This window comes from Coenobita brevimanus, chromosome 57, assembly GCF_032717465.1.
Source record: "Coenobita brevimanus isolate Jiangsu-jjx chromosome 57, ASM3271746v2, whole genome shotgun sequence".
NCBI classification, from domain to species: domain Eukaryota; kingdom Metazoa; phylum Arthropoda; class Malacostraca; order Decapoda; family Coenobitidae; genus Coenobita; species Coenobita brevimanus.
Genome location: NC_137010.1, coordinates 3019445 through 3042600, shown reverse-complemented (window position 1 = coordinate 3042600; position 23156 = coordinate 3019445). Strand labels below are relative to the sequence as shown.

Sequence of the window (23156 nt, the reverse complement as noted above, 5' to 3'; positions counted from 1 at the left end):
CCAAGCTAAAGAAATGATTGGGATATAGGAAGCTTCATTTTAGCTATATAGTTTCACCCAGTTATTCAACATACTACAGTATATTATACTGTGGTTTATTGCTCACGTAATGCCACACAGGGATGAGTGAAGCTGGTCACTCACCTTAAGTGTCAGGACCAACTTGCCTAGCCCTGGGCTCCTGCCCGGTATGCTCCTTATGGGGGGCAACATAGGATTGGATGATGGATGGATTAAACTGTTGTGTTCCATAAACTCTGATGTGGATGGATAGTTCAACAGTATTATAGAATCTAGAAGTGAGAAGATGTACTGATAATTTTTATGACAGTGAAGGTTTTTGCCATGCTTACTGTTTCTTGTGAGTTTGTTCGTAAAATCAAGTCTTGAAGAGATGGCATTTCTTCATTAATTAACCTGTGTAGTACATGGAGTGTCATGTATATACTGTACCGCACATTTTCTTGTAGTGTAGCACAGTATATATTTGCACTTATTGTTCTGCAATGGTCATGATATAATAATGATCAATGCTTGAACAAACTGTTTTCATGTTTTCTTATAAAGTGGGCATTCTAGTGATTGCTTAAAAAAAAAAAAAAAAATGTTGCACATAAAAGACTTAAGTCATATAGAGCCATGTGTTGCCAAAACTGTGCTAGAAAGTGGAAACAAACTCTCTAATGATTTTGTGGCCAAAATGTAATGGTAAGCCAACAGTGAAAGCTGTTCCACTTGGTACATAAACAACCTGAACACCAGAAAACCTTCAGATTTTGCATGTATGCAGTATAATCCGACTCAGACAGCTGACAGGAAGTAATATAATCTCAGTTAAGTGATGTAATGACTGACTTGGCACTGACCTCCAGAAAGAACCAAGACCAGTAATAAAATATGCTCAAACAGTAGAATATATACTGTAGTCTGATAGAGAGACTGACAAATAAATTTTAAACAACACAGTGCTTATGCAGTACAGCATACTGTAATTTTTTACATGTACACTGTACCTCGAACAATGCATTTGACCAGTTGACACAATCTATGATGGATGCCAAATAACAGCTTGAACTGTGTGTGATACCTGCCTGCTTTGGGTTAGATCTGAGCTAATTAGTTACCATGTTGCTCACTCTCAGCACATGCTGATATAAAAAATACAGCTAGCAGACAACACTGTTTAACAACATAATCATAAGGGAGCATAGTACCATGCCTCATCAGCAAGCCTCATTAAGATTCCGTGTCACATTTTTAAAATATACATATAATTATTATCAGACTTTATACAGATGTTTTATAAATTTAAAGTAATTATCACTTAAGATGTGTAAAATCATAACAAGTGACATTTGGCAACATAACTACTAACAACAGATGCCTGGTGGTCTGGTAAGAGAAGTTTCTGGTCACAGTGGGCTGTGCCTTACTATGGTTTGAGTCCTAGAAGTGACCGGAGGTTTTGCAGTCATGCAAAGTGCTACCAGGGGTGTGGGTTGATCTCCTACCCTTGAATGTTCTGGACTACAGTTGCTTAGCCTTGGGTGCCTATGCTCCAGAGGAGGCAAAGTGGGATTGGCAGTTACCAATACTACTAACAGTATAAGCAGTACAGATATTCTTGTTGACATAATTCATAGCACCTCTTCCTTTATGATCCGTTTGGCATCTTACACCTTCATATTCTATTGTGTTATGTACACTTTTCTGGTGCAGCCATACTGTGCATCAGTAATACATTAGAAGGTATCAAGATATATTGTGTAAAACAAATTGCTAAGGAGGAGGCATTAAAAAAATATCCTAAACCAATGAGAGTGTGGTATATGGGTACACACAGTTCTTTTCATTTTATCTGTCTTAAATGCATTGCACAATCCAGTAGTCCTTAAACTAACAGAGGGATAATCTGATTTGCTAGTTATAGGAAAGTACACTGGGTCAAGGTATCACAGCATTTTGAATTACCTCATGCATATACTCAAGTCACTGTTGGAATTGAATTTGCTTTAACTGTGAAGCTATAACCGTACTAACAAGTAACATATTATTTTCAGTGTTTGATGTTTCTAATATTTAATCATTTTGCCCAGAGGATGTCATTTCAGTTTTATTTTTGCACACCAGATACCTGGATTTTGAGAGAAATCTCTTGTGAAGAGGTTAGAAACTATCTCCATCAGACTTTTCCACTATGAATGGTTTCTCCAAAACTAAATGCAGAATAATTTTGTTCCCAATGGACATCGTGTTATGGAAATTTTGTGAAAGAAAGAACAAAGCTGATGGGAAAAAAAAGAGTTTGATTCCAACTTCCTATCATGTCACCCTTAATAACTCTCTAATCTTGTCCAAACCTTTCCTAAATTACCCATGATAACACACTGATAAAGACATTTATAAACTTACTGTAATAGTACTTAAAATCATTTGGGATGCTGGCTTGGCACAGTGTGAGTAAAGAGGGTGCACAGCAATCCTTTATTCAGTCATGTGCCTCACACATTGGGAAAAAGGGTCATGCATGGTTAAAAATGTCATATATAGGTTGTTTGAGGCCCAGATTTTGCTTAATGTGCATTCTACTCGTGCAAACGTTTCAGGCATGACCAACATCTTGTCATGTTACAGGTGAATTGCTTAATGAAGAATATGACTAAATCATCAGGAGGTAGCAAGAATAAAATATAAAATATGTCCTCTGGCTGAAGGGACTAATGTTATGCTTTAATTTTGGCCATTTGTACAGTATGGTAGTGTAGAGTACAGTATTTTGCGTCACACATCTTCCTCTTGCAGTAACCTTCATCTCACTTTTTCTTGGATTCCTAATGTAGACTGCCTGCAGTTTCACTTTGTGTGTCTTAACATTCATAGTATGTTCGTATGTTGCCACTGATATTATCAAATACAGCTCGGTTTTGTAAAATTATTTCTTACAGAGCCATGTGGGTGCATTTAATGTTGATAATTAAATTTTCTTGTGCTTGTGGTTGTATTATATTAATTTCTTTTAAAATCAAGAGTTAAAGCCATATCAAGGTATGTTAATATACTGATCTTGCAGGGTGTAGTGCCTGAAGCTACTATTCCCATACCAAGGAGGTTAATGGCTTCAGGTAACATAATTTGCTCTGTAGAGAATCATCATTAAAAAGCATCGGCTAAGCACAAATATACCTGTGAACCTCATCCATGTCAGCTGTAGTTAATTTCACCAAAGTCAGCAAAGTGTGTGCTAAACTGTGCTCAACTGTTAACGAATGTTATCACTTTACTCCTGAACACCATCTGATTGCCACAGTGTCTTCTGCCTTGTTTTGCTTCAAGCTTTTGGATTATTTATCTACTGTATTTATTTTATTTATTTATTAATATACAGTAGTTGCTTGTTTATTTAATATTTTTTTCTGGTCTTGCTTGTGTTGTGACTTGCTGAGCACTCTAAGATCCTAGTGTCATCAGATTTGTGTGTGTGTGTGTGTGTGTGTGTGTGTGTGTGTGTGTGTGTGTGTGTGTGTGTGTGTGTGTGTGTGTGTGTGTGTGTGTGTGTGTGTGTGTGTGTGTGTGTGTGTGTGTGTGTGTGTGTGTGTGTGTGTGTGTGTGTGTGTGTGTGTGTGTGTGTGTGTGTGTGTGTGTGTGTGTGTGTGTGTGTGTGTGTGTGTGTGTGTGTGTGTGTGTGTGTGTGTGTGTGTGTGTGTGTGTGTGTGTGTGTGTGTGTGTGTGTGTGTGTGTGTGTGTGTGTGTGTGTGTGTGTGTGTGTGTGTGTGTGTGTGTGTGTGTGTGTGTGTGTGTGCACTCTAAGATCCTAGTGTGTGTGTGTGTGTGTGTGTGTGTGTGTGTGTGTGTGTGTGTGTGTGTGTGTGTGTGTGTGTGTGTGTGTGTGTGTGTGTGTGTGTGTGTGCGTGCGTGCGTGCGTGTGTGCGTGTGTGGGGTCAGTTGATAAGTGCTCATTCCTTCATAGCTCAGCTTCACAGGACATCCTGTTGTCTCCCTTTTTCCACCTATTTCTTTATTCCATTTGCTCTTCACTTATGAGGGTCTCTGTTTTCCATTTTCTGGTGTGTTGTTCCTATTCCTTACTGCAGTAGCTGTTGTTTTGCTATTTTTTCTCATGTTGTTCTTATGTTTGTTTAACTTTGCATCATCTTTGGATACAACCCACCCCTTACATCCCCTCTTTGTTGGTGGGGTAATGGATACCTGATGCTGGAGTTAACATCTTCCTTCCCATGGGGTAACTAGGGAGATCTCACAGATTGATGTTTTCAGTTCAGATGAATACTCCCTAACATCCAGACTGGTATGTTGCCCCAGCTTCCCTCAGACAACATTAGAGTTGCATTGCAGGACAGTTCATCCTTGGCTGGAGGTGAGCCACCTGGCAGACTTCCCCTCTTATCTATGGGCATGTTACATGCTGCTGTCTTCTGTGGTCTTGGTCCTTCCCTGTTCATGACCACGGAATGAAATTCTCGAAGTTTTTCATACTGTACTCATACATCATGCCTACCCACTGATCAGTCCCATTTTGCCTAGCCTGCTGAGCTTTTTTGTGTGTGGGAATGTGCTTCTCAAGGGCAGTACGCTAGGTGTTGATATGTTAGTCTGCCTTGATGATTGGCTAATCATATCTCCAACAGAACAGCACTGTTGACAAGCAATCACAGCAGTCATCAACTTGCCAGAGCAGATGGGATTTACCTTCAACTAGGCTGTCTCACCTGACTTCCTTTCAACACAGTGTCTGGAGATTCTTGGGGATACCCTCATTGCAACCTCCTCCTCCTCAAAACACTGTACTTTGAGACACCAGAAGCAACTCTGATGTCTGTTGTGACCAATAATTTACTCTGTGCTTCTGGCACTTCACCCTGCAGCAACAAGTAAATTGGTGGATTTTAGGATAAAACCCTCAGTCTGCTGGCTCTCCAAGACTTTCATTCCTCCTTTCCCTTCTTCATGCTTGCATCACATTTCATAACTTTTTTCTGGAGGTTGTGAATGAAAACATTCATTAACAGGTGAGCAACACTTGGCACACACTTTAGTTGTCTCTGGTCAAATCAAACAGAGCTGACATGAAGGTGCTGCATGGGATTACAATATGAGTGCACCTAGCCAATGTTTTTCATTCTCTTCTCCACTGAGTGTATTATATTACTAAAGGGCCTTCACAGGCATGGTGTAGGTACTGTATAATAGCTTCAGGCACTGCACCCATGAGTCAGCAAGTAGAGGGCTATATTCTTAAGCCAGCCAGTATAAATTAAAGTATGATGTGAATCATCTTATATCAAGCATTTAAAAATTTTTGACAGTAACTGTGTTGTCCTCTTATAAATTACATATTAATGTGCAAAATAACGTTCAGACCTTATGACTTTTATAATCATGCCTGTAAATATTTTGAATAAATACTGCATTTATTTTCTTATATTTTAATACTGTATACAGAATAAAAATCAAACTTCATGACTTGCATAACTATTTTCATTTATGTTTTCAGTACAGCACTAGTTCCTTATTACTAACTGACTATTTTTTTTTTTTTTTTTTTTTTTTTTTAGTGTACCCACAGAAGCAGCAGTACCCGTCCTACGGTTACGGTTACCCCGGCCCTTACCACTACGGCTCACAATATGGTCCTTACAACTACTAAGCCTGACACAGCAGTAGGTGTGGTTGCCAGGCAACAACATCTACACCACCACAACTACCACCATTCAACACATATGTGGCATCTACTGCTGTTTGTTTATAATAGTAACACCTAAACAACTACCATCACCAGGTGACAGTTAGTGGTTGTTTACTGGATCACTTCAAGTACAGTACCATGATATTACAGTACAGTATGTACCTGTAGCAGTTACCTATACAAAATCTGTAGATGTTGCAACTAATATATATATTTTTTTCTATGGCTCAGCATTAACAGCTACAATTTTGTAGACTAAGTCAGCTACCCATGCCACACCAGCCAGTTTCACAGAATTCCATCATAACTCCAGAAATTGTGAGTACATCTGTTGTAGCTGCTGTACTATCACAGTACAAGCCCATTAGATAGTTTTCCTTTACTGTACAGTACACCTTAATAATATTATAACATCCAACATTACCAGACTTACCACACCTCTAGCTAACAGAGCAGAGGAATAGCTAAGTATTTGGTAGCCATAAAAGTGCAATAACAGCCAACAAAAAATGGTAAAGGATTAATTTGATGGTATTTCTTGTGTGGTACCTGTAGAAGAAAAGTTATTGCAAATACAAATGAAGATTGTATTGAAACAACTAAGCTCATAATTTATCTAGGTATATATATACATGCAGTATACACACACACACACACACACACACACACACATTATTCTAACCAGGAAACAGTAAGCGTAGTTGCTAGAATTAATGTTAAGAGAAACTTTTAAGCTACCCTCCCGAAGACCACACAAATCATGCTATTAAAACTTTTGTCTTTTAAGAATAGGTTTTAAACGGCTATTCTCAAGACCACATTAACATCATCGGTTTGATGATGTCATTTTATGTTTTATACTATCTCCAGACACTTTCATTCAACTTGGGAGGTACTTTTGAACAGAAAGGATAAGGTATAGCCTTCATTATCTCCCTTCTTTACGAGAGGCCTTTCCTAAGTTGCTCTAAATCATCGGGAAATACAGTAGCAACAGTACCACAAAACAGACGTCTTTTGACGTAGGTGGTTAATCCTGCTGTTTGAATATTTGTACTTCTTAAAGACATGTATCATATCAGTACAGTGTCATATCATCAAAACCATCGCAATACAACGCAATATTGTAGTGGAGAGTATTTTACTAAACTCGCTCAGACTTCAGCAACCAGGAGTTAGTTTCATAAGTTTCACTCCCATCACAAGTGCCTGTTTTAAAGAATGCCATTGATGGAGTTTTGTACATATGTATGCTTAGTACAGTATATAATTCCATGGGTGTACCTAGACCTCCAGCTCTTATGTAATTTTTCCACCCTCCTGTGTGTTTCAGTTGAGGTACTAGTATTTCCGACAACCCAGTTTTACCTGCCTTGGTAAAGACTTCCCTGGGTTGTAGGGGTTAACCCATTCAGTACAGTGACTTGTTTTCTACTTTATTCTTGCTATAGTTGAAGTACTAGTAATTCTCACAGCCCAGTTTTAGCTACCTTGGTAAAGACTTCCCTGGGTTGTAAGGGTTGACCCATTCAGTACAGTGACTCGTTTTCTACTTTATTCTTGCTATCTCCAGACAATTATATCTAGTGCAGGGGAGGCCTCTAGTGAAAGGGTCAGTGAAAAGCACCAGTTCAATAAATTTTCTTTAAACTGAGCAACACTACCTGGATATATTGAGAATAAATGTGATGATGATGTTGCCTTACTGAAGGGTTTGACTTGGTAGGTATTAGTACTTAAAGTATTAGCGCAAAAATATTTTCAAAAATTACCATATCAATAAATTTGAAATAATAACTTTTTAAATGGTTTTAACTGTGGATTTGAAGTACAGAAATGCCATAAAAATAACATTTTGGTATAAGAGGTGGAGATATAGGGTAGAATTGAGGGTCGGATAGATCTTATACTAACCATTCGTCTCTCCTGTTTTAACTATCTTTTTGTACTCTAATAATACTCAGGACTTCATGAGGTTCAATGTACATGCATGAGCAATAGTCTCTCCTCATCATTTACCCCCTCCCCTAGCTGAATGGAGGTCATAGGCAGTGGTGTGTACCAAATGATGGGTGGTTGTTGATAGTTTGAAGTTTCTCTGTGCTGCACAAGTAACAGTGTCTCAGCAAACAGTTCATTCTTGCAGCCTAACTATGCTTTGAACCACCACTTTCACACTGGATAATAGGTGTTTGTCTAGTGTGAAACCCTGTCGTTGAGTTCCCTCCTGCTTGGGGTAAGTTTAAGGGGGTAGGCAGAAACAATGGCTCATGATTACACTGGTATTGAAATATACCATTTAGGAATACAAGGAATAGGCTTTAAAATGTAATAACACCAACTACAGCACTTAACACTCTTAAGGTGTTTTAAGTGTTTTGGTCATTGGGTAGCAGGTATTTTCACCTGCACCCACATTTGTGAAGTTATAGAGACTTATAAAGAGTGGTACCAAGAATGTACATCTTTCACATTTCTTTCTCTTTCATCATTGTTGCATTCATTCTTTTATATATTTTATTCTTTCAGTATCAGATTTTTTCTTTGCATTGCTGATAGTGTAGGAATTTACTATTTCATTCTCTTCCTACCAGGTTCTGTTTCCCTGTTGATTCTGCTGTACTTTTAAGTAGCCTCTCACATCTGCCTTTATGTCAGTTTCTTTTTATAGTACCCCATCTACATTTTCAGTCCAGTCGTCAATCTTTATCTCTTCATTCCTTTTTCCTCTGGACAAAGGTGATGCAATATTTCATGCAATAGACCTAGTGTGCAATTTTTTGTATATTTTGCTCTTAATTCATTGCTTGTACTGTACTTGTCTTTTGGTAACTAATTTTTTGTTTTGTATTGAAAATTTTTCTTTTCTGGGAGTTCAGTTTTTCATTTTTACGAGAGGCCCAGATAACTTTTCATTCATGGTTTGTTTTAATGTAAAGCTTTTTAAAATCAGAGTATCTTTTTCTTTCTTTTCAGATTAATATTTTTTTATGTTAATTGTTCTAGGACAGTAATTTAAAACATAATGTGAAGGCTTACTTATTTTTAGCATACAAAGTATTTTTTGTTTGTTTCCCTCTCAGATTGCTATTTTTTGTATGAGTTTTGTACTTGTTGATACAGAATTATGTAAGGTGACCATCTTTTCAGTACACTGGTTGTATGTGTAATAAATCTTGGCTTGTACATACTGCAATCCTTTTAGAGTTAGCATTATTTATGAGGTTCTACTAACTTTCAGCTGCTTAGTACATAGTGAAGTGTTGTACGTGGCATGTGTGTTATCCATATAAATAAAGTGGAGTATGTAACGTCAACAGTAGCCATTCATCATGTAGAATAAATGTGTAAATGTTGATAAGCATGGATTACTGCAATACCTGTGTTTAATATCTTTTGTTTGTTCTGCAAATTGCAAGCAAGTTTAAGATGTACATATGTATGAGGTTGTGCCAGATGTTCACTAGGGAAGTCCGAGTCTGTATAATGCACTAGGAGTGTATGTTGTGTGGTTCCAGTGTGTATGTTGTATCCCTGAACAAAGTGGGTTTCCCTCTGCCTGGGTGATGATGTCAGTTTACAGGTCATTTGAAACTTGATTGGGAAATAAGAAATATGGTGCAGATGTTACATTTTGGGGATATATCTTTGTTGTAAACTGTCTAAACAAATGCTGCAGCACATGAAATGCTACGCTTTTATTGGTATAGCAAAATTTATTGCTCATGTAAGAATGAATTCCAAGGGGTGGTTGGGGTTCATTGCTCATGTTATGCCACTCGGGGATGAGTGAGGCTGGTCACTCTAATCTTAAATGTCAGAACCAACTTGCCTAACCCAGGGATCTTTTGCTTCTCATGGGGCAACATAGGACTGGATGATGGATGGATGGATGAAGTCTTACTTCTTTATTGTAGATTTAAGTTTGAAATTGTATGTACCAAACTTTCTGGTAGATTTGTACCGGAAATTACCAAATTTCATTACCTTCAGTTTAAAACTACAGTGTAGTTTAAAGAGTGCCAGTTTCTTTTCATTTTCGTTATTGAAGGCTCCAACATGCTTGCATGCGTCGACCTTGGTCACCTAATGGTGGCTTTCCATGCTGCTCGATCTCTGGCAGCTTCCTTATTTAGTCCTTTAACCTTGAGGTCACATTCAATAACCTCGTCCCAGGTCTTCTCGGTCTACCTCTCACTACCCAACCCCCAACATTAACACTGCACACTTTCTGCCTTACTGAAATAAGTCTATCAGTGAGGAATAATGCTATGATAATTGCTTGATATTACTCTCACTGAGGAAAATGCAAAAATGCAACACTAACTTTGACCTTTATTGATGGAGCAAAGTAGCAAGATTGCCTACAGTTCAGATAAAATGTATATAAAACAAGCCAGATGAATTCAGTGTATAATTTTGAGGCAAAATAATAAAAAAAATACATAATATCTACAGGTAATATTATTATTATGGTTTTTGTCAGTTTCTACGTAACTTTGATGAAAAATGTAGGCACAGTAAGATGTCTTGGATTGACTATATGGTAATTACTACCTATTCACATGAAAAATAATACTGTACATGCAGCCCAACATAATCTTTATACAGTATACATTTTGCGTAAATAATCAGCGTTCTTTACGATGGTGAAGATAAGCATGAAGCTGTTGGCTGCAGTGTCCATAGCTTAGGTCTTGGAGCCTATAGTGTTATTTACCCACAGTTTTGGGATACAAGGTCACTGGATCAATTTACTTCCTTTATCTGCTACCACTGGTACTGCATTTTCCCACCACCTCACAACAGGCAAATTTACATCCGAGTTGAGAACCAGATGCCAACATCAAGATTATTTGAACCCTGGTGCTATTGAGCTGGCAGCTCTTTAGCCAGCAGCATTAGCCATTTGGCTCCTGTAGCACTCGCCACCTTATGGATGTAGTATTTATACAGATGTTAATAAACGACAGATTTTTTTTTTTTATATATATGCACATAGATTTATACAAGGTCACTGAAGATTGTTTGACATATATTCAGTAAATGGCTCTAATAATTATACTGGTTCATAGATGGGTGTAATAACAGATTTTTTTTTGGCCCAAGTTTTCCTCTGGTCTCTGTCTCTGTCTCTCTCTCTCTCTCTCTCTCTCTCTCTCTCTCATACCTTCACACGCTGCCTAAATGATAAGAAATATCTAGGTCCCCTTCCTCCTCTATGCTTGCAGTTCCTGGCCGGTCTCCTGGACTTCTCATCCTTGACTGAGCGGAACTTAAACACTCTCCTCTTGGTTCCGACATAGTTGGCTGCGAATCCCTGCCTGGAGCTTACCAACTGGCAAAGCGCTGAGAGGGCGGCTTTCAGGTCCGCCTCTGTGCCACGGGCCTGGAGGTTAGACAGAAGTTAGAGGTCACAGAGGTATGAGTACAAGGTAGGTCAGAAGTGATAGAGGCTAGAGAGGAAGACAGAGGTTTGACAGGCATAAGTAGATGTTAAAGCTGGTAGATGTATAGGCCAGAGGTACTAGTAAAAGTCAGAGAAGTACATGTGGTAGGTAGTTTGGTAGAGGCAGATGTCAGAGGAAAAGAGAGAGGTAGAATCTGAGGTTACTGATGCAGAAGTTATTTACTCTAACACCTACCCATTTGCCCAAGTCATTAAATAAAGCTGCTAAACAGGAAGTTTATACAGTAAATAGGGAGGCAAGTAAATGAACAAGTAGGTAAGTAGATACAGATCAGTAAGTGGGCAAACAGCCAGACAAATGGATAAATAGGAAAGTGGGAAACCAAGTAGCTAAATAAATGGGTTAATAGCTACATAGCTCAGTAAATAAGTAGGTAGTAGGAAAATGGGTAAACAGGTAGGTCAGTGGGTTAAAAGGTATGCAGCTTGGTAAATATGTAAAAGGATAAAGTTAGGAAGGTCAGTCAACAGGTAGGTAAATTAGCTAACAGGTACAGTACTGAGCTGGGTAAATAAGTGGACACTTAGGAAAGTGGGTAAACAGGCGTGCAATTGGGTTAATAGGTACCATACATGCATGGTACATAGGTAAAAGGATAAACAGGTAAATATGTAGGTAAATACATTGGTAAGTGGGTAAAAGTAAGGTCTGTTTAGGCTGGGTTATCGTATGTTTAAGGCTACATTACAATATTAGATAAAGATTCAGTTCACTTACTCATCTAACTGTATTTACCTACTTGCCTATTTATCTTCTTTTCAATATTCTCTCTCTCTCTCTCTCTCTCTCTCTCTCTCTCTCTCTCACCTTGAAAATCAGTTTGCGCTGCCTGACCACCACCTCTGCGGGTCCCCAGAAGACATCAGAAGAAACATCTGTCGTCAGCTTCTTGAGCACATTGGCTGCAAACTGTAGGTGGAGTTACGCAACATGAGGCAGGGTAAATAGTGAGGCAGAAGATATGGGATGTAGGAGGCAGGAGTGAGGCTGAGTTAGGGTGAGGCAGGGTGGAGTGGGGGTAGAAAGAACAAGGAGGGTAGGGGTGAGGTGGGGACAAGATAGAAATAGGGGGGCAGGAATGAGGCAGTTAGGGGGAAAGAATGTGGTAAAGTTAGGGTAATGCTGGATGGAGAGTAAGGCAGAAAGGACAGAGAACAGAAGAAGCAGTGAGTGAGGGTAAGGAAGGTATGGGTTACATGAGGGTTGGGAAGGTGTGAGGCAAGGTTCAGGCAGGAGTGTGGCAGAGGTATGGAAAGGGTTAGAATGGCATGAGATGTTCAGGCAGGAGTATGGAGGGTCAGGGATGATGTGAAGGGTAAGGCAGTAGTGTGGCAGAGGTAAGGGAAGGGTTAGACAGGTAGAAAGCAAGGTTCAAACAGGAGTGGTGGTTTTCTCTCTCTCTCTCTCTCTCACACACACACACACACACACACACACACACACATATATATATATATATATATACACACAGTATATGCACATACAAACAAACACATACACACATACACATACATGTACCTATACATACACACACATACATATACCTGTACATACATACATGCATATACAATATATACACATATACATACATATACAGTATATCCACATACATATACATACATACACACAAACATATACATACACATACATACATACACACATACATATACCTGTACATACATACATGCATATACAATATATACACATACATACATATACAGTATATCCATATACATACATACATACACACAAACATATACACACATACATACACACAAACATATACACACATACATACATACATACACATACATACACACACACACACACACACATTCTGTACATACATACATACGGTAGAGAGGTGGCCTGCAGTCCTACTGGATCCAGGTTCAAATCCTGGCTCGGGCAAGGAACAGTTTAAGGATTTGAATTCTTATAATCTGACTTTCCTGATCTACCAGAAGCCCTGCCAACATGTTGTAAAAATAACCCTGCTAATACCAATACACCAGTCCTGTATGAGACAGCCCTAGCATGTATTCAATATGGACGGTGGATGTTAGCGCCGAGTGGTGACATGTAGAGGTGTATGGTATGTAGGAGGACTACTGGGCCTTGACAGCAGGCTGTGAAGCCTATGCCCAGAGTCAGACAAAAAAAAATACATACATATATACATACACATACATACATACACACACATACTGTACATACATATACATCATACACACACATACTGTACATACATATACATCATACACACACACACACACACACAAAAGGCTGGCAGGATGTATAGATATGGTGAGTAGGTGGGTTGGGATGGTGTGGGTAGGGTGAGTAGGTGGGGTTGGCAGAGTGTGTGGGGCAGATGGGTGGGGTGAGTTTGCAGGGTGAGTAGTTGTGTGAACAGACAAAGCGGGAATTTAGAGTGGGTGAAGAGAGTGGGAAGAGAGGGCAGGATGAGCAGAGTAGGTGGGATGACAGGAAGGGTGGAGAGAGGGGGCAAGCAGGCAAGATGTAGGGGGTAGGGGGACAGGTTGGTGGGCGGGTTCAAGGTGGATGGGCAGGTGGACTTTGTGAGTGGATGTGTGGTTTCTTCGGAAAACATGGCAGGAAACTGGCTTATGCTGGTATTTTAGTCTGAAATAAATTACCTTGCTAAGAGGAAAAATATAAATTGTTTATAAAAAAAAATACCTCGGTAAAATAACTCTTCCACTTACCTGGTCCCTGTACTGATTAAGCTTCTTCAGTCTGCGAACTTTGAGCTTGGCAATGTAGGTTCGAGTCACTAGGTTCTCTGTTCCATTGGGGTACACACTGAACTCTATGGGAAAGAGGAGAGCAGGGTGAGAGGTGTGGGGGCAAGCAGGATGTGAGAGGAATGTATGCAGTTGAGAGCATGAGTGGCATGACAGCTCTGTGTGGGGGTGAGAGTGTGTGGGGGGGTGAGGATGAGTTGGGTGATAGCTCTGAGTGAAGGTTAGTGGGGCGAGATGAGACGTGTGTGAAGGTGAGAGAATGAGTGGGATGAAATAAGAGGTTTGTGGGGTGACAGGTGAGTGACATGAGTTGTGTAGGGTGAGAGGAATGTGTAGGGAAGTGAGAAGTGTGTGGGATGAGAAAGTAAACAAAAACCATATAAAGGTAGCAAGAACAACAAGGAAAATATATAACTAGTGACGCACCAAACTGCACCTACTTAACTAGCCAGCCCCACACTCACTTCCAGACTGAGCAGTGAGTGGCCATCCAGCGGGTGACACAGATGATGCGGCCTTGATGCGGTAGGAGTGGCCAGGCTTGTCAACAGTCACATTCAGAGAGAAGTCTCCCATGCTATCTCCGACAATCGAGTAGCTGCAAGGAAAAATTAAAAAGACGATGTCAAAAATGATATTGCTATGGCGAAACAATGGCCACATTTTTAATATTACCAACCCCAAACCAAATGCAAAGAATGATCCAAGGATTTATCCAGTGTTTTATCTACTGCACCTTCCTCAGGAGCTACACAAAAAATGCTGAATCTAGGGTCTATTCTCTGCATTTGGTGTTTTCTTTCAAGATGTTACAGACCACGCTATTTCCTCTTTGCACCAACCCCTTCTGTACAAATTCTTATAATTGTCACATTATTTTACTCAACCTGGACAAGCCATTCAGACTGATGGGAATAGAGATTATTTCATTTAACACTTTTAGTATGATGTAATCTATTTTAGTCTATTCTTCCTATCTCTAGATGATTTTATTCATCTGAGGAAGTGTAAGCACCCTGGAATTCCCACCTCCCCATCCCCCATCCACTCCCACCCATCTCTCACCCCCCCTCACTCCACTATTCCTTCACTCCTTTCTTCCCTCACTCACCCATCCACCTAACCCAAATCCCATTATTCTTGTTCTGTTACATATTCCACCCCTCACTTAGTTTTATGACTTCCCATTCACTCCACTCTCTGCCACATTAATTCTTATATGATCCCAATTTGACCTCTCACTCTTCCTTGTGATCTCCTACCCAGCATTCTGCATTCCTTCCCACCTCTTAACTTACCTGCCTCCCACTCTTCCTCCTCCCACATCCACTCATGTGCTATTCAAGATTTGACCTTCCCCACCCTTAATCACACCCTGCCCCTTACCTACCCACCACCCTTTCTTCTCTCCCTCCCACTCCAGCATCTACAGGACTCCTGTATCATCCATTCAACCTCCCTCACCATCATCCAATCCTACATTGTCCCATGAGAAGCATAGGAGCCTGGGGCTAGGCAGTTGGTCCTGACATTTAAGATGAGAGTGACCAGCCTCACTCATCCCTGAGTGGCATTACATGAGCAATCAACCCCAACCATACCTTGGATATAAACCTTTGCTGGTTTCAATCCGACTGGAGTGCAATAATTACCCACTAAACCACCAGGCACCACAATTTGGTTATATGGTTACCACCCAGCATAGTAAATGGTTTCCTGGTGTACAGGACACCATTTGGCTTGTCATTCAGTGTCAAGTCACCCACAGGCAGAAGGAAGAGGAAAGAATGAAGGAAAGAAAGGAGACAGAAGAGGGAGTGTACAGTCACCCGTAGGCAGAAGGACAAGGAAAGGAAGACAGAAGAGGATGGAAGGAAAGAAGGATGGAGGAGAGGAAAGGGCAGACACCCAACAATAGCGCTACATCGAGTGAGTGAATGGTGAGCACCCCCACCTACCACAATCCTTCCCATCTCCCATCCACCTATTCCACCTCCCACCTATCCTCCTCACCCCACTCTCCCACACCACCCCTGATTTAACCTCCATCACCCACCATTCTTATTTCCCCCCTGTCCATCTCCCACTCATTCCATTCTCTTGCACATCCATTCCCATACTGTCACAATGTTGAAGAAGGGTGCCTTTTTGTGGTGGTACCAATATGACTGGGTGTCAGGGCTGCATGATTATATAAATCCTCCCTATCCCCATAAAGGAGGATGGTGGACTTTAAGGAAAAAGGCAAATCTGGCCTGCAGTCCACTAGGTTCACATTTCACATGAACCTGGGACTGCAACTACTGATACAACTGTGATTTCAAACTCAACCTTCCTCAAGCTTTCCCTTTCATTTCCAACCCACCCACCACTCCCTTTTCCCTTACTGCCATCCACTCCACCCTCAACCACACTTACCCCATATTCAACATTCAACCTCTGAAGCCCCTTACCTTTCCATACTTCCCACCCATCTCTTTCCTTTCCTTCCTTCCTCTCGGCCTGTCTCTTCCCAACTCATCGCCATCCTTGCCACCCCTCCCCTACATTAGCCCCTTCAATCCAACATTTTTTATAACTGATTCCTGCTACTGCTAAATGTCTTTGTTGGTTAAGGAGAGCCACCCAGTAGTGAAGAGGTTTAAGAAAATCATATCTGTCTCCTCCATTTCAAAAAGTCTATCACAAGTTGAATAAAACTGACAGGCAATAGGAAGAACTAAATGTAGAAAATGTCATCTGATAGGTAAATTCTGATACCATCCAATATTTGACATCTCCCACCTCACCTGGTTTCCCCGCTGAGCTGGGCGCCATTGTCACTGAAGAATTCAAGATTGCCAGTCATGGTCTGGTTCTGGGTTGGGAAAAATGCAGCATATAATTAAGCTACCCATTGTAATTTCTCTATATGTCAACTATGAATTCCTGTTAATGTTATCTAAAACAGGTGCCAGAAAGCAGCACCTTTGTGATGTCAGCCATTTACTATCATCATCATCAACACCTACACCTATCAGAAATATCAAATTCATGACACCAAAAATCAGTGAAACACAATGAAAAGTGAATATTAACCATTAGTGCAGTGGGGTCAAGAGGCTCCCCTGTGTCGACATCCACCAGCTGCAGGGTGAGGTTGAAGGTCTCACCGCTGTACAGGTCACCCACTGGCATGCTCAAAACCTGGCTTATGTTCTTCTTCAAGGCACTGCCGGTATGTGGAGGGAGCATTTGGATGAGTGGTTGAGTGTTTTGGTGTAGGGTCCTCCCCCCACTTTTTAAAAATGACCTACAGTAAGTTCATTTCAACTTGCTATTTATGGTTTCACAGCTGTCCTTCAAGTTAAACACACACACCTGCATGTATGCATGCACTCACACCTGTATGTGTATATGCACACACACACACACACACAAACACACACACACACACACAAACACACACACACACACACACAAACACACACACACACACACAAACACACACACACACACAAACACACACACACACACACACACAAAGCAACCAAGTAAGCATACACTAAATTTCTCTCCTATCACACAGCATCCTCCCTCACACTCATTTTGCACATCCTCTTTTCACTCATAGTTTATTAAACTCACAACTGTCCCATATCCAATTTTAAACACTTCAGTACAAGGGATCTCTTTGGAGGTGAGTAAGATTGTCTGGTGTAGCAGGAGTAAAACAGAATAAAGATGTAATTATAATGAGGGTATTAATTAACTCTGCCAACTCACAATAACTAATATCTGTTGCTACCTATCTTCTAGTACTCAAAACGTACTCACCCTCACATTCCTGCACACTAAAATTATTTTACTCGTAATCAACAATTCCCAGCCATACCTCACTCACCTTAACCCATCCCACTCCCACTTCACCCAAATTCTCACCTCTCCTGTACCCTCAACCTCAGTCATTTACCCCATCACCCCAGTTGCCTAAATATCTGGGTAAGGCTGATCATAAGTGGGAGTGCAGACATAGGCTGTATAATTCTGAACACATACCCTTCCTGAATTCATCTCCATTCACCCCCACTTACCTAAATGTACTGGTAAGGTTGATGGTGAGTGCTGGTGTGGATGTTGGATGTGTCACTTGGAATGAAATATCATAACCATCACCCGGCATGTCCACAAACAGCTGCGTGAAGTTGACTCGACCATTCTTGTAAGGTACTGGATTCACACCCATCAGATTTCCACCTGTTGGTCCGCCACGCAGGAAAGCAGTGAACTGCCAAGGGTCACTCGTGTGACCCAGAGTTTGAATGGTGGCACCCTGGTGATTAGAGGTGGGGCAATCAGAGAGAGAACTAAGCATCATCATTAATCAATCTTCATCACCATCATCATCAATAACTTATTTCACTGAAAATAAATAACATGAGCAAATTATCAAGGAGCAAAAAATGGCAGTCATCATCATTATTCTATACCTCAGGTGTTAAATGGAGTGAAAAGAAAATTCGGAAATCATCATGAATATCAATATCATTCACCGTCATCATGACCTTTTTTTTGTTTTTACCACCTAAGGATGCCATAAGATAGGTGTCTACAGAACAAGAAACGAATCATGAAAGACGGAGAACTATCAATGGCATGTCCAGTGCAATGGTTCAGGCATTCACACATTATTCAGACTCTGAAACCTGGCTCTACCTCTATTTTGGTATTTTCTTCAGTCTGCATATACATTTCACATTACCTACCAGGCAAAATCAGTGTCTTTCTGGATCTCGCCTCACCCCATGCTTTGGTGGGAAAAGTGGGTCATGATGGTAATGATGACAGTTCTCACACTTCTGCACTTTTGGCTGTTTCTGAATCTTACCCAATCCTCAGGTGGGATAAAAAGGTTAGGATGTGGGTAACAAAGGACTGGATGGATGAATGAAGGATGATGATTACACTTAAGAACAACTCACATTCCCATCTTGTACAGAGATGCTGGGGTATGGGTCAAACACAGCATAGGTGACAACTTGACTAGCGACCCCAGCCTCAAGAGTTGACCCTGAAGGCTGGTCGTATGAAACTCCCGCCATGACCTCCACAAGGTACTCCTCTTCCTTCTTCTGCTGTGTCACACTGTACAGTTCTCCACCTGTCACCACCGAGCCTTCCTCCTCTGTTGCCTTTGGTCCAGGAATAGCAGGGGCTGCTAGTGGTTCTTCAATCTGTTGAAGAAATATTGGTCATACAATAAGTCCTCATTATCGGTCACTTTATTATGATGTCATTTTTTCACCAACGGATAAAAAAAGATGAGTGTAGAGATGTAAGACAATGCTATTGCTATACAATCCATTTCAGGAAAGATAACCAGCTTCCTTTATAGTGTTCCATGATTGAAAAACCTCTAGTCACCTTTTGGGGATCAAACCTTTGGAAAATCATGGTAAACTGAAGAATAATTCCCTTTTACAATTCATTTGGTACCTACAAATCTAATTGGTTCGGTCCCCTAGCTAATAAAACCAGTGGTATGGAAAATGTTATGATACTTTGGAACACAACCTTTATTACCATTTACAACAAATTGAAAAAAAGAAGGCCAATTCCCAAATCTGATAAATTCTGAAGCATCTGAAGAAGACAGCTTATCTGCCCTCTTCCTACATCACTGCTGTTACAAAGACATAGCTATCATCCAGTCCTTGATTGCCAATCTGGAGTGCAAGGGCCTGGGGATAGGCTACTTAGTCCATACATTTAGGGCGAGAATGGCCAGTTGCTCATTTATGTGTGCCATTATGTGAGCAATGATCCCTAGCCACCCCTTGGATAAAGTCATTTATGTGCAAAATCAATCAGATGTGTTTTATCCCGTTGCATTAAGAGGTGTCCTTGGTTCTATGATTGCCACCCAATGTAAAGTATTTCATTATTTTCTGAGCCATAAGAAACCATTTGTTTGGTATTCAGTGTAGAGTCACCTGAAGGTTGCAACAAGTGAGTGGATGTTGGTGGCCCATACCTACAGCTACTAACAGACTCCTGTGGTTTAACTGTCTCAACTGCAGCCATGACAGTGCTGATGTCCCTTACCCAAGTCAAACACTGACAACTTACAGGGTTAGGGTTTTTAAAATCTTCATATGACAGCAGGTCACTTTTACAATGCATAACATCAACTAGCAGATGCAGGAATAAACAAGTAAAGACTTCTCTCATAATAAAAATGCTAACAGTCAATCCATACTACCCTTGTGGAGCATAGGGGGACCTAAGGCTAGACTGCTGTAGTTCAGATTATTTAAGTAATAGGAGAGAGAGGCAGCCCTATGTCTGGAGCACAGGGGAACCTAAGGCTAGACTGCTGTAATCCAGACTATTTAAGTAATAGGAGTGAGAGGCAGCCCTATGTCCCTGGCAGTTTCGTACTGTTGTATCATTTATAAAAGCTTCAATGTGCTTGAGTGTGTTGGGTCTCCATGCTGTTTGATCTCCGGCAGCCTCTCAGTTCAATCCCTCTCCAGTGTTTACGTGGTACCTCTGGTCACCTCGTGACTCAAAATAGCACACATTCTCTCTCCTAGTTAGAACAACTCTAGTTTTCTATTCCAGCTAATGCTAGATGTTTTATTTATCTAAGAGCACAAAATAGTAGCCTGAGAGTGTTAAACCTATCACAAATAACCCTCTCATGGTAGGAACAGCTCTAGTATTCAGTTTCACCTAGTGCCACATTTTATTCAACCTGAGGGAACAGAATGCTTAAATTACCTTCAGTGCAGCCATGGTGATGTTAACATCAACTCCCTCTGCCTGCCCGGTCTGGAAGAAGTTAACCAGTTTGGTCTGGCTCTTGTCCAGGTCCTCTCGGGTCAGTGTCTTCCCCTCAGAGGCAGTGTCATTGCCAGTAAGGGTGGTGGTTGGAGGTGTGGCTACCTCAAACTGGGGATGGTAAGGAAATGATGAAAATAGTGGAGGTTACAATAACATTACAGTACATTATATAGGGGGGGGGGGGGGGATTTTCCATGGCAACTCTTATCTTGGTGACAGTCTAAAAAAAAAAGGGAGGGGGGGGGGAGGATTTTGCAATCAATCTCCTCTAGTCTCAGAAGAAATTGGCCTCTATTCTCACTCTGTCTGAACTACATGACAATATGGCCTGCTGTCTCATCTCAAACTGGACCACACAAATATATGACCCCTAGTTTCATCTCGGTCTAAACTCAAAGGAATACTGCATGGCCTTCAACAGAACCCCACAAAATATGGCCCCTGGACTCACCTCAATCTGGTACGTTGCTGTGGCCCTCTTCTTCCTCCGTCCACCTGAGTCCTCCCTCACAATCTTGGTCACCCGGATGTTCTCACTGGATACGCCCAGAAGGTCAGCCAGGTTCTGCACAATGTTGGCCTCAAAGAAGTCATCTGAGTCCACCACTATCCCTGTTGTGAGGACAATGAGGGGCGTTGTCTTGATGTTGATCTCCTCCCCACCTCGAACAACGATGTGTAGGAGCTTGTGTGACCGCTGAAGGTAGTTGGTTCCTGAGGGCTGTTGGGTAGTTGGACTTAGTTAACCCCTTCAATCAAGTGATGCATCTATTACTGCTATCTCCAGATGATTTGATTCACCTTATGATTACTGTGGTTATTCTGATCCTGAAGGGTTACATATGCCCTTCCATTAGGAGAGATTAAAAAAGTTACAGTAACTCTCAGAATACTAATTGTGCTAAATACTCACATCAGTCAGTTTTGGCTCATACTGGGAGTCCTCAGGGTGAAGCTGGTAGCCTGCTTTGGTGTTGTCAATATTGGTGGGTGGCACAAAGGTCTCGCCCTTGTAGACGTCATAGCGCTGGGTCTTGGGGAAGAAGATGCGCAGGAGGACAGCCTCGCTGGGGTCAGAGTGTAGCAGACGCAGGCGAATGTGCTGAAGGGGAGAGCACAGTGAGGGGAGAGAGAGGAATGGGGATGGTGTACTAGGAAGAAAAAATATGCAAACAACCATCTTTAATCTACATTTTCATCTGTCTTCTGTTCCTCACTGGACTGCAACGGTTTCCTATTCCCTTGTTCCCTAACCTCCCAGTTCTCACACTTCTGACTATCTGTCTACCTATCTACTGTCTGATGCCTTATTCCCACCTCCCTGTTACCCTATTCTCTACCATTTGGCTACCCTCCCTCCAACTCACTCTCCTCTCATATACCTCTCCACTTCACCCCTCCATCTATTCCTCGATCTCCCCCTCCCCCTCCCCCCCTCCACCTCACTTACACTCTTCTAGTAGGTCTCTCAAACTCTTTATTCTCTAGATGGCCAAATCATCTCAAAGCATTTCCCTTAATGCTAACAACCATCCACATCACATCCACATCTGCACTTCTGATTCACATTCAAAATAAACTGCCCCTACTCATACCCAGCACGGAACAATAAACCCCAGCCACCCCTTAGATATTCTTTATGGGTCACATCTAGTTGGAGTGTCGTAATTCACTAGACCACCAGGCATCTATCTGTTGACTCTATGATCCCAAACTTATAATGAGCTTATAATAGGGATTGTTTGCGTTGGTCGAACATTTGCCTCTTGCTGCACAGTCAAGGATAAAACTTTGCTTACTACAGTATTCCACTGTCTCCTTCAGATTTAATGCAGGTTCATCACTTTCCCCCTAGATGCATCATACTGAACTATCTATGAACAGAATTACATACCAAACCTCTCTTAGTTTGGGAATATTAACTTGCAGAGGAAGTGAGAAACAGAAGAGGGTGAATTTATGAATATTGGCTAGCCAAATGAGATGTACAAAAGGGTGAAATGTGGGAATATTAGCTACCAGAGGAAAGTGACAAGTAGAAAAGGGTGAAATTTAGGAATATTAACAGGCAAAGGTAAATGAGAAGTACAAGTAGGAGAAATATTAGCAATATTCATGTCACTTATGCTTGTGGCTGTACTACCAGGAACGAAAGCCCCATCTTCTCTCCTGTTTTTTTCCCCATGAACACTTGAAAACCAGTCTGATAATCCAAAGAAGATGACACTGATCTGTGGCCAAATTAAGTCATCAGTGCAGGCTGCTGTGCATTCATGATGCTGATAATGAAAGTCCATGGAGGAAGAGGCAGGGAAAGTGATTGGTCTTCCACTGCACAGTGTAGATTGTCAGAGTCAATGAAGTGAGAAGCAGGGCAAGTGACAGGCC

General features: G+C 41.1%; 2 protein-coding genes across 3 annotated transcripts in view; one reads left to right on the top strand and one right to left on the bottom strand.

Annotated features, from left to right (window-relative positions):
* Window positions 1-6319, top strand: part of LOC145402250 (uncharacterized) — an 80796-nt gene extending 74477 nt beyond the window's left edge. For both annotated transcript variants that reach the window (XM_080274373.1, XM_080274372.1), the window contains exon 7: window positions 5574-6319. In XM_080274373.1, the coding sequence (XP_080130499.1) occupies window positions 5574-5665 (92 nt within the window). In that variant the 3' untranslated portion in view covers window positions 5666-6319. The remainder of the gene's footprint in view (window positions 1-5573) is intronic.
* A 4254-nt stretch (window positions 6320-10573) lies between these two features.
* Window positions 10574-23156, bottom strand: part of LOC145402194 (fibrocystin-L-like) — a 62684-nt gene continuing 50101 nt past the window's right edge. The window contains exons 66-77 of the mRNA XM_080274312.1: window positions 21682-21870; window positions 21220-21489; window positions 20706-20876; window positions 18905-19156; window positions 18017-18255; window positions 17022-17154; window positions 16733-16800; window positions 14408-14541; window positions 13905-14008; window positions 11983-12084; window positions 10875-11093; window positions 10574-10636 (exon numbers count right to left, since the gene is read on the bottom strand). Of these exons, the coding sequence (XP_080130438.1) occupies window positions 10574-10636; window positions 10875-11093; window positions 11983-12084; window positions 13905-14008; window positions 14408-14541; window positions 16733-16800; window positions 17022-17154; window positions 18017-18255; window positions 18905-19156; window positions 20706-20876; window positions 21220-21489; window positions 21682-21870 (1944 nt within the window). The remainder of the gene's footprint in view (window positions 10637-10874; window positions 11094-11982; window positions 12085-13904; window positions 14009-14407; window positions 14542-16732; window positions 16801-17021; window positions 17155-18016; window positions 18256-18904; window positions 19157-20705; window positions 20877-21219; window positions 21490-21681; window positions 21871-23156) is intronic.